This window comes from Alosa pseudoharengus, unplaced genomic scaffold (assembly GCF_046254945.1).
Source record: "Alosa pseudoharengus isolate Yale_2024_CS ecotype anadromous, Long Island Sound unplaced genomic scaffold, YU_APseudo_1.1 YU_APseudo_1.1_scf_6, whole genome shotgun sequence".
NCBI lineage: Eukaryota > Metazoa > Chordata > Actinopteri > Clupeiformes > Clupeidae > Alosa > Alosa pseudoharengus.
In genome coordinates, this window is record NW_027468848.1 from 34265464 (window position 1) to 34275756 (window position 10293).

A 10293-nucleotide genomic window follows, 5' to 3' on the forward strand; every position below is an offset into this window, starting at 1 on the left:
TGCTGTCCCTCTCAAAGCTAAGAACATGGCGGAGACACAACACATGCTGACGTTTCACACAAAAACTAACTTTAGAAATCTAAAAACACACTTGCTCTTACTCTCTACCAGTCTCTCACAGACACACACACACACATGCCAAAGCACGTGTGTGTCAGTGATAATTTCCATGACTCCTGCCACCCCAACATCTACCTTCCACAGCCTGAAGAAGCTCAAATGTCCTGATATACAGAAGTGCTGACGTCCTGCTGAGCTTTCTGAAAACTCAGTGCAGCACACTTGATGCGACGCTTGGCCCCCGTCTGGCCAAGATGCTGACGTGTGGCCGGCCATGAAGGCGCTAAGGAGGTCAGCGAAAGCTTAAGAACCTGAGATAGATCTCCCCCAACAGTCTCCACACACACACACACACAAAATACCACACGAGTACAGTCAGTAAAGATGTGCAATATAACATGAATATTCTTTATATTCGGAGTATATGACTTAACCGTTTCATATATACGTTTATATATTTGTATTTATATATATATGTATATATGTATCGATATCTATATAGCCTAAAATGTCTCTATGGGATATATGTGTAGAAAGATGAAATATTGGCTTTTCTTCCTGGTGAAAAGCATGTAGATAAATATATCTTAATCTTATGGAAGAGACTCTGAGAACAGATGCCCTCTCGGCCACTGCAAGTCCTCACCTAAATGGTACACAGACTTTCAGTACAGACGTTACTGTGTCCTTTCTCCCTCTAAGTCAACACGAGAAGAGGTCAAGCACCCCCTTTTAGTTCCTACATTTCTTTCCTTCCAGCAGTGTGCTGCCAAGTATGGTGCCTTTCCTCGACTTTTCTTCATAATCTTTTCTCCATCGTGTCTACAGCCCCACACAGCTCTAACAGGTGATAGATGCTAAGTCTTATCTTTCTTCCTTTGTAGTCTCCTCTCGTCTCCTCCCTCTTCACATCACTCACTCAGCTACTTCATAGGCTTGTAGTTGAGAGTAAAAATGGAATTAAAAGGGGGGAGGAAACAGCACCTTTTAAGAATCCCTTTCTAATACCCATCCATTTCTCCGTCTGGCTGTCTCTGCCCCTGTCTTGTCCTCTGTCCCATCTTAAGAGGTCAGAGGTCAACAGGCTAACTGCAGAGCGCTCGTCCAGCTGGCTGTCCCGGTCACCATCAAGACTTCTGGCCGGCCCTGGCCATGGTAGGAAATGTCATCACCACCACCAAAAGGGCTCTTCAAAAAAATGACACGACGAGCTGCCTCGTCAATGAAAAAGCTCTCTCCGCCTCAAAGCCAGGCGCATCACAAAAGGTCATCGTAGTCGAGGAGCTTGGAATGCTGACGGGACTTCCACAGACGGAAGAGGCGGAAGTCAAAGTACGTCTCGATCATCTCCTTACCTGTAGGGAGGGAGAATGCTTTCACTTTACTTTTCTGCACTTCAAAAAGAAATGAGAATACCAAGTAGGCCTACTTCTCATTTAAGTGCATGTTAATACAGTACATATTAGATTGGATACACTATCAATGACTCCACTTTGAAGGCTTAGCTTGGACGGTCCCACACGTGCCCCAAAAGAAATGTTACCCCACAATATAAATTTATTTAAACACTTTATTCTAAAAGCAAATAAAAAAATATATGATAAATAAAAAAATATATATCAACATATAATCAAACAAATATACTGTACTGATTGATATATTAAATAACATTATAAAATACACACTAGCTAAGAAATTTCAATGAAGTGTGGCTGCAAAGTGTAAGGGTGGGCCTGACACACAGTCAATGGTTATTGACAGTGAATGTAACTGAGGGAGGCTGATACTAATAAGAGGGAGGTGTATGTGTGTGTGTGTGGGGGGGGGGGGTTCAATCAATCTCCTGAGAGGACAAAATAGCTAGGAACAATAATGAGATTTTAATTGTGGAATAATGACTGCTAAATCAATAAAGCCACCGGGAGGACAGGTTCAATGTCCAATGTTCAATCTCTCCATTCTCACTCAACTGCAACTTGCACATGTGCAGAGTGTGTGCATGTGTGCCTGTTGGATCTACAAATGTTAAGTTTACAATAGAGAGTGTAAGTTTACATTTAACGGTGTATTAAAGAGTGTGTGTGTTTGTTTGTTTGTGTTTGTTTGTTTGTGTGTGTGTGTGTGTGTGTGTGTGTGTGTGTGTGTGTCTTTGTGGGTCTGCATGTAGGTGTGTGTGTGTTTCTTTCTTACCCTGTGCCGACAGCTCCAGTGGTGACTTAAACTCAATGGCATATGGCCTCATCAGTTTCTTCAGGTTATGGAAAAGCTGTTGAAGACAGAGAACCTTAGAAGACTTCTGCATATGGCTTTCCACATGCTCATCATCATCATCATCATCATCATCATCATCACCACCATCACTGAATAATAAAGTTGGCTACTGACGCCCAGTAAGAAACACCAACTTTTCTTCAAATGCGATGTGCTAAGCTAAACCAGACACAAGCACTTTCTATATCAAAACACTTCAGATGTTCCACTTCATTAACCTCTTTTGCCAGAGGTTGTTTGGGAATCTTGTCCTGACCCAGTTTAGCATGAAATAGCTCTCTGCAGCAGACTGGGATGTTAGACACAGTAATGTCAAGTTCCCACTGTCTTAGCCCAAGCAGACATCAGTAGCGAGTGAGTGGTGCTGCCTGCAGTGCGGTCCCTCTCCACAAGTCAGCTCACACGCCCTGTCAGCACTAGCTTCTCACCCAGAGGACACATCTCCTGCGTCAGCCAAGCCCAGAGCAAAGTAATGCGTGGGTGTTAATCTGTGTGCAGCTGTGTGTGTGTGTGTGTGTGTGTGTGTGTGTGTTTGTGTGTGTGGAAGGGGTTGAGCAGGGTGTTTTGACTTTTTAGATATATATTTATTTTGCCCAGTGATGGACAGGAGCTGAAATATCTGAGGGCATTGCCCGAACACCAGGCCGCAGTTGTCAGAGCATGTTACCTCTCCTCTTCTCTCCCTCTTTTCTCTCTCTCTTTCATCCTCCTTTCCTTCACCTTCTCCCCCTTCTTTCTCTCTGTATACCGGTATATCTCTCTCTCTCTCTTCATTCTCACTCAACTGCAAACCACTAGAGACCCTGCTGCACCCAATGACTCCACACTTCCAGGAACCTGGCCTTCACCCCCCTACCCCCCTCCCCTTGCTTTGCCATTAAAGCCTCAGCATGCTCCAGCAAGCCCAAGCATGACTAATCAATACCTGAGCGCTCCCGGGGGCGAGAATACAGATCGCTGACTGAAGGCGTTTCACCTGCACTGCCAGGTAAGATAAACACACCATCAGACCCGCCAGTGAGAGACGAAAACTGACCACTGTCTCATTACATGAAGACTTCTATTTCCCCTCGGGCTCTTAATCCACTGGCACTGACCATGCGCTTGGCTAACAGACTGACACTGAGGGCCGACTGACCATGGGCATGGCTAACAGACTGACAATGAGGGCCAGATGTACGTACATTTGCGAACGTAACGTTATCAGCGCCATGGACAAACCGCAGACTGCGAACGCTGACAGACCCAAGTTTCCGTCGTATTTATCAATCATTCAATCCTTGGTGTAAACTGCGCCTTTCTCTGCCTCTCTCCGCCCATAAACGCAATTTACGAACGTCCACATCTGAATGGCAGAGCCTACAAGCGCAGTTGAATGAAGTTAACTGATGACAACTGTGGCAGGATAACCGATGGCGGAGTCAGGGAAGATGCAAGTTTCCAAAAAAAAGTATTTTGTTTATTTTTTTTTATTTTTCCAAAAATATTTTTTCTAATACGTGCAAATATTTACAGTGTCAAGATAAGAAAAAATGCAAAACAAAAACTGTTCAAAAGAAAATAAATAGGCATCAAGTTGCCAGGCTATATCTCAAAAGACCCTGCACACTTAACCAGTCCACAATTCTCAATTACAGTTCTCTCTCTCTGCACAGACTCCTTGCAACTGAGGCCATGGGGCCTAATACAGCCTTAGGCTAGCCGTAGCCCCTCCCACTAGATTGCCCCATTGCTAACAAAAATCAATTAACCAAATAATCACACAATAATAATCAAATAATAAACCAAACAAGCAAACAGCAAATATAGAAATACATACAAAATGTTTCCCCCACCAAAATCACATTTGTAAAGAGAAAAACCCATATTAGTGATAAACACCAAAACACCCCTGTAATAATGGTTCCCACCACCAATCACCCGCGAAACCCCTCTATTTCAACCTAGTGGAACATTCCCTCGGCTTCCCCGTTAAACCAGGAAGTTGAACCGGAGTTCGGGACGGTGGTGAGTTAACTGTTTACGGAGTTGTAATTACAAAGGTTTAACTAAATAAATGAGAAGTTTGACAGCCAGTGTGGGTATTTTCATTACTTGCTACCAGAAGACATTAATACAGATGGGAGATGTAAATGACAATGTATATAGTTTGAGTAATGTGAATGGAGTCATGCACAAACATTTGCTACTTAAGAATGCCGGTAGGCCTTTCCCTGCACCTTAAACAACAACGCATGCTAGCTGGCATTTATGGTGAACGGTGGTAAATGACATTGTGAATAGAAAACCAGGAATACAACAGAGCAAACGGTAATGACAGTGATATTACACGGAGAACAGCGGCAGGACAGTTTGAATGTTAGCGCCGGCGTTTGGCTGGCTGCACGCTGCGTGAGCACATCACGGCTCAGTCCGTGACATTTCCCCCCCCTTCTGGAGATGCCCCCTGTGGCATCCTAGACAGGAAGTCCGCTGTACAGTTCAACTTTCCAGCCCTGTACAAAACATCAAAGTCAAATGGCTGAACTGCCAAGAACCACCGTGTGATCCTTGCATTGGAATCCCTCATTTGTCCCAGCCAAGACAATGCTCGGTGATCAGTCTCTAGGACAAATTTGCGCCCCAGCAAATAGTATCTGAAGGAGTCCAATGCCCACTTAATTGCCAGACACTCCTTCTCTACCGTGGAGTAGTTGCATTCCCTCGGTAGCAGCTTACGGCTAATGTAAGCCACAGGCTGGAGTTGTCCATTGTCCCCCTGCAACAGAACAGCACCCAACCCTCTCTCTGAGGCATCGGTCTGCACCGTAAAAAGTTTCTCAAAGTCTGGGCTGAGGAGCACAGGCTCCTTGCACAAGGAGTCCTTCAAGTCTTTAAAAGCTGCCTCACACTCCTCAGTCCATTCAACCTTATTTGGCTGACATTTGCGGGTCAGCTCTGTCAGCACAACAGCTTTCTCAGAAAAGTTTGGAATAAAACGTCTGTACCAACCCACCAGACCTAAAAAGGACCGCACCTGTTTCTTGGTGGTTGGTCGCTCTGCAGCCATGATGGCCTCCACCTTCCCTACTTGAGGGCGGATGACACCTCGGCCCAGCACAAAGCCAAGGTAGGAAGTCTCTTCCTTGGCCAAGGCGCATTTGTTCGGGTGGATGGTCAGGCCCGCCTTCTTCACCAAGGAGAGGACATGCTGCAGATGACGCAAATGCTCCACCCAGCTGGCACTGTAGATGACGATATCATCAAGGTAGGCGGCGGCAAAGCCTTCCGTCCCCCTGAGGACTCTGTCCATCAGGCGCTGGAATGTGGCTGGCGCTCCATGCAACCCAAATGGAAGCACGGTGAACTGAAAATGACCAAACGGCGTCCTAAAAGCAGTCAGCTCCTTGCTCTCCTTTGACAAAGGCACCTGCCAGTAACCTTTGCAAAGGTCAAGGGTGGTCAGGAACTTTGCCTTGCCCAGGCGCTCCACCAGATCATCAATCCTTGGCATGGGGTAAGGATCAAACTTGGCCTGGGTGTTGACCTTCCTGAAGTCCAGGCAGAACCGTAGGCCACCGTCCTTCTTAGGAACCAGGATGATTGGGCTGCTCCACTCACTGAAGGAAGGCTCGATTGCCCCAAGCTGTAGCATCATGTCCAGCTCCTCCTTCAGGACAGGCAGCAGGCGTTCTGGTACCCGGTAGGAAGGTTGTCTCACAGGCTGCTCGTCCTTCAGCACAATCCGGTGCTCCACCAACGCTGTCCGTCCTGGTCGCTCCACGAAGAGATCTTCAGGTAAGATGTGACTGAGCTCACGCTGTCGACCCTCTGGCAGATGACTCAGATCCAACTTGCTCTTCTCCTCCCGACCAGGTAAGTACTGCTCGCTGTACTCCTCCTCCTCCTCGACCGCTCGGATTAGCATTGCAGAAACTGCCGGCTCTGGTCTCTCGCTCCACTTTTTTAACATATTAACGTGGAAGACCTGGTGTTTCCTGCGCCGGTCTGGCATGTGGACTTCGTAGGTCACCTGTCCCATCTTCCTGGTCACAGAGTAGGGCCCCTGCCATTTCGCCAGCAGCTTGTTGTCTGAGCTTGGCAACAACAGCAGGACCTTCTCCCCAGGCTGGAAACAGCGGGTACGGGCTGACCGATCATACCACGCCTTCTGCCGACCTTGCGCCCTCTGGAGGTTCTCTTGAGCCATAGCAGTTGCAGCTGCAAGCTTCTCCCTCATCTTTAGGACGTAGGAGATGATATCCGTCTTGCCCGAGGTTTCTCCTTCCCAGGTCTCCTTCAAAACATCCAGTGGACCTCGAACCTGATGTGCATACAGGAGCTCAAAGGGTGAAAATCCCGTCGATGCCTGAGGGACCTCCCTGTATGCGAACAGCAGGTAAGGTAGCCACTGGTCCCAGTCCTTTCCAGTGTCATCCACAAACTTCCTGAGCATGTTCACAAGGGTCTGGTTGAACCGCTCAACTAGTCCATCTGTCTGTGGGTGGTAAGGAGTGGTTCTGACTCTTTTTATCCCTAACAGATCATACACTTGTTGGAGGGTTCTGCTCATAAAGTTGGGGCCCTGATCTGTTAGGACCTCACGGGGAATCCCTACCCTGGAGAACAGGTGTAACATGGCCATAGCAACCTTTTTGGCAGTGACCTCTCTCATCGGGAAGGCTTCTGGGTATCTGGTTGCATAGTCACAGATAACCAAAATGAATCTGTTCCCAGACTTGCTCCTCTCTAGGGGTCCAACTATGTCTATCCCTATCCGCTCAAAGGGAGTGTCAACTACTGGTAAGGGAATCAAAGGGGCATGGGCGAGGCCTTTGCCTCCAGATAGCTGGCACTGGGGACAGGACTTACAAAAGCTCTTCACTTCTCCATATAGCCCTGGCCAATAAAAACGCTTGCTTATTCTCTGCAGTGTTTTCATATAAGCTAGGTGTCCAGCCCATGTATAGTGTGACCTAGCTCCAGCACCTCCTTCCTGAATTTGTGGGGCACCACTAGCTGAAATCCCTCCTCACTCTGCCTGTAAAGGAGGTTGTTCTGCAAAATGTAGCCCTCCTTCCCAAGTGCAGGAACAAAACAAGAACCATCCTCTGCTTTTTTAAATAAGGACCTCAGGGTGGGGTCTGCACGCTGTTCCTCCGCAAGATCCCCTTTAAGGGTGAAATCAGCCTCTGTCAAACTGGGGGAATCCACATCTGACTCTGACTGTAGGTGAGAATGCTCTAAAATCTCCCCAACTGTTTGTCTGCGCCTCTCATACCTCTCTTCCCTAGTGTATGAGGGCTGTACTGGAATATCATCCTCATGATAGGGCAATTCAGACAGGTCTTCTGGCTGTTGCTCCCTGGCCATAGCTCTAGTGACTACACCACACCAAGCAATCTTGCTCACTAGTTCAGGCAGTACAGGAAGATCCTGCCCCAACAACACTGGATAGGGGAGCTTTGGGACTAGCCCTACCCTAAGTAGGTATGTCTGATCACACACTCTAATATAAACATCTGCTGTGCTGTGCTCGCTCTGATCACCATGGACACAAAAGACAGTAAGCTTGTCATTGAAGTTCTTGAACTCATGGGGGACTAGATCAGCTTGCACCAATGTCTGTGAACAGCCTGTGTCTATGAGAGCTGTGACCAGCTTGCCATTAAGCTCGATGGTAATAACAGGGTCCCTGTTCTGCTGGGTCTTAAAGGGTGGGGTGGGGTTGGGAACATAGCACAGGTGGGTGTACTTAGACTTCCTGAGGGGGCAAGAGGGGCTCTTATGACCTTCCCTACCACAATTAAAACATGATATGCCTTGGGGCTTGCCACTATCTGGGGGAAGGGCCAATGTGTTTCTATTGTGGCTAGGGGTAGCATCAAAACCCACTCCCCTACCAACACCAACAGGCTTACCCCGGGCTTGTCTGTCCAGCATCCCAGCATAGCGGTAGCTCCTGGGGCCTCTATGTGCTGCGACAAAGTTCTCCACCAGTCTGGCTGCCTCGGCTGCAGTTGCTGGGTTGTGCTCTTTGACCCAGGTCTTCACCTCTGGATAGAGGACTCTGAGATACTGTTCCAGCACCATAGTCTCCATGAGGTCCTCCTTGCTGCTCCGGTCATACTTGACCCACTTGCAGAAGAGATCCTTCAGCCGGACGTAAAGCTCTTGTGGCGTCTCCTCCGGGCTGGTCTCCAAGGCTCTGAACTGCAGGCGGTAAGTCTCTGAGTTAATCTCATACTTTCTGAGCACTGCTTCTTTTAAAAGATCATAGTCCAAAGTGCTCTGCGGATCCATAGCAACAAATGCACTCCGGGCCCTGCCAGTCAGGAGCGGAATGAGATGAATGGCCCAGTCATCCTTTGGCCAGTCAAAGACTGTGGCGAGACGCTCAAAGGTGGTTAGGTAGTGCTCGATGTTATCAGAGTCTTCCAGCTTAGCCATCTTTGGTTCGTAACCTCTAGGTCCTCTGCTGGGGGTTGATGGTGGCTCATAGGTAGGCTCCTGTGGGTCCGGTGGAAGCGGTGTAGTGCCCCGTTCCCGAGTTACCTCCACATCCAGCTGTAGCTGAGTCACCTGATGGGTGAGGACTTGGAACTGATGGGCTTGCCTGGATGACTCCTTCTCCAGCCGCTCATCTCTGGCCCGTTGCACCTCCATAAAAGATTCGAACATCTTTGCCATCCGGTCGATAGCAGGAACAGTTGCGGCGGGTTCTGGAGTGGGCTCAGTAGGCTCAGTGTCGCCCCCTATCGCTCCATTTTCATCCGCCTTCTTCTTCTCCCTTCTGTTGGACATCTTGGCTGGTTGTAATACTTCACCTCCGCCTGACTCCTTATCCCACTTCTGACACCAAATGTGGCAGGATAACCGATGGCGGAGTCAGGGAAGATGCAAGTTTCCAAAAAAAAGTATTTTGTTTATTTTTTTTTATTTTTCCAAAAATATTTTTTCTAATACGTGCAAATATTTACAGTGTCAAGATAAGAAAAAATGCAAAACAAAAACTGTTCAAAAGAAAATAAATAGGCATCAAGTTGCCAGGCTATATCTCAAAAGACCCTGCACACTTAACCAGTCCACAATTCTCAATTACAGTTCTCTCTCTCTGCACAGACTCCTTGCAACTGAGGCCATGGGGCCTAATACAGCCTTAGGCTAGCCGTAGCCCCTCCCACTAGATTGCCCCATTGCTAACAAAAATCAATTAACCAAATAATCACACAATAATAATCAAATAATAAACCAAACAAGCAAACAGCAAATATAGAAATACATACAAAATGTTTCCCCCACCAAAATCACATTTGTAAAGAGAAAAACCCATATTAGTGATAAACACCAAAACACCCCTGTAATAATGGTTCCCACCACCAATCACCCGCGAAACCCCTCTATTTCAACCTAGTGGAACATTCCCTCGGCTTCCCCGTTAAACCAGGAAGTTGAACCGGAGTTCGGGACGGTGGTGAGTTAACTGTTTACGGAGTTGTAATTACAAAGGTTTAACTAAATAAATGAGAAGTTTGACAGCCAGTGTGGGTATTTTCATTACTTGCTACCAGAAGACATTAATACAGATGGGAGATGTAAATGACAATGTATATAGTTTGAGTAATGTGAATGGAGTCATGCACAAACATTTGCTACTTAAGAATGCCGGTAGGCCTTTCCCTGCACCTTAAACAACAACGCATGCTAGCTGGCATTTATGGTGAACGGTGGTAAATGACATTGTGAATAGAAAACCAGGAATACAACAGAGCAAACGGTAATGACAGTGATATTACACGGAGAACAGCGGCAGGACAGTTTGAATGTTAGCGCCGGCGTTTGGCTGGCTGCACGCTGCGTGAGCACATCACGGCTCAGTCCGTGACAACAACATTAAAAAGAAGGTAGGCTATGGAAAATTGGTCAAATCTAGCAAGTAGGAAAGTTTAAGTGAATGACGTGAAAGTGAAAGTAAGACATTCG

General features: G+C 47.2%; 1 protein-coding gene across 1 annotated transcript in view; it reads right to left on the bottom strand.

The window, feature by feature from the left end:
* Positions 1-1317: 1317 nt before the first annotated feature.
* The window catches only part of nsmfb (NMDA receptor synaptonuclear signaling and neuronal migration factor b), a 37124-nt gene continuing 28148 nt past the window's right edge, over positions 1318-10293 (bottom strand). The window contains exons 15-16 of the mRNA XM_076270395.1: positions 2251-2326; positions 1318-1415 (exon numbers count right to left, since the gene is read on the bottom strand). Coding sequence (XP_076126510.1) covers positions 1318-1415; positions 2251-2326 — 174 coding nt within the window. The remainder of the gene's footprint in view (positions 1416-2250; positions 2327-10293) is intronic.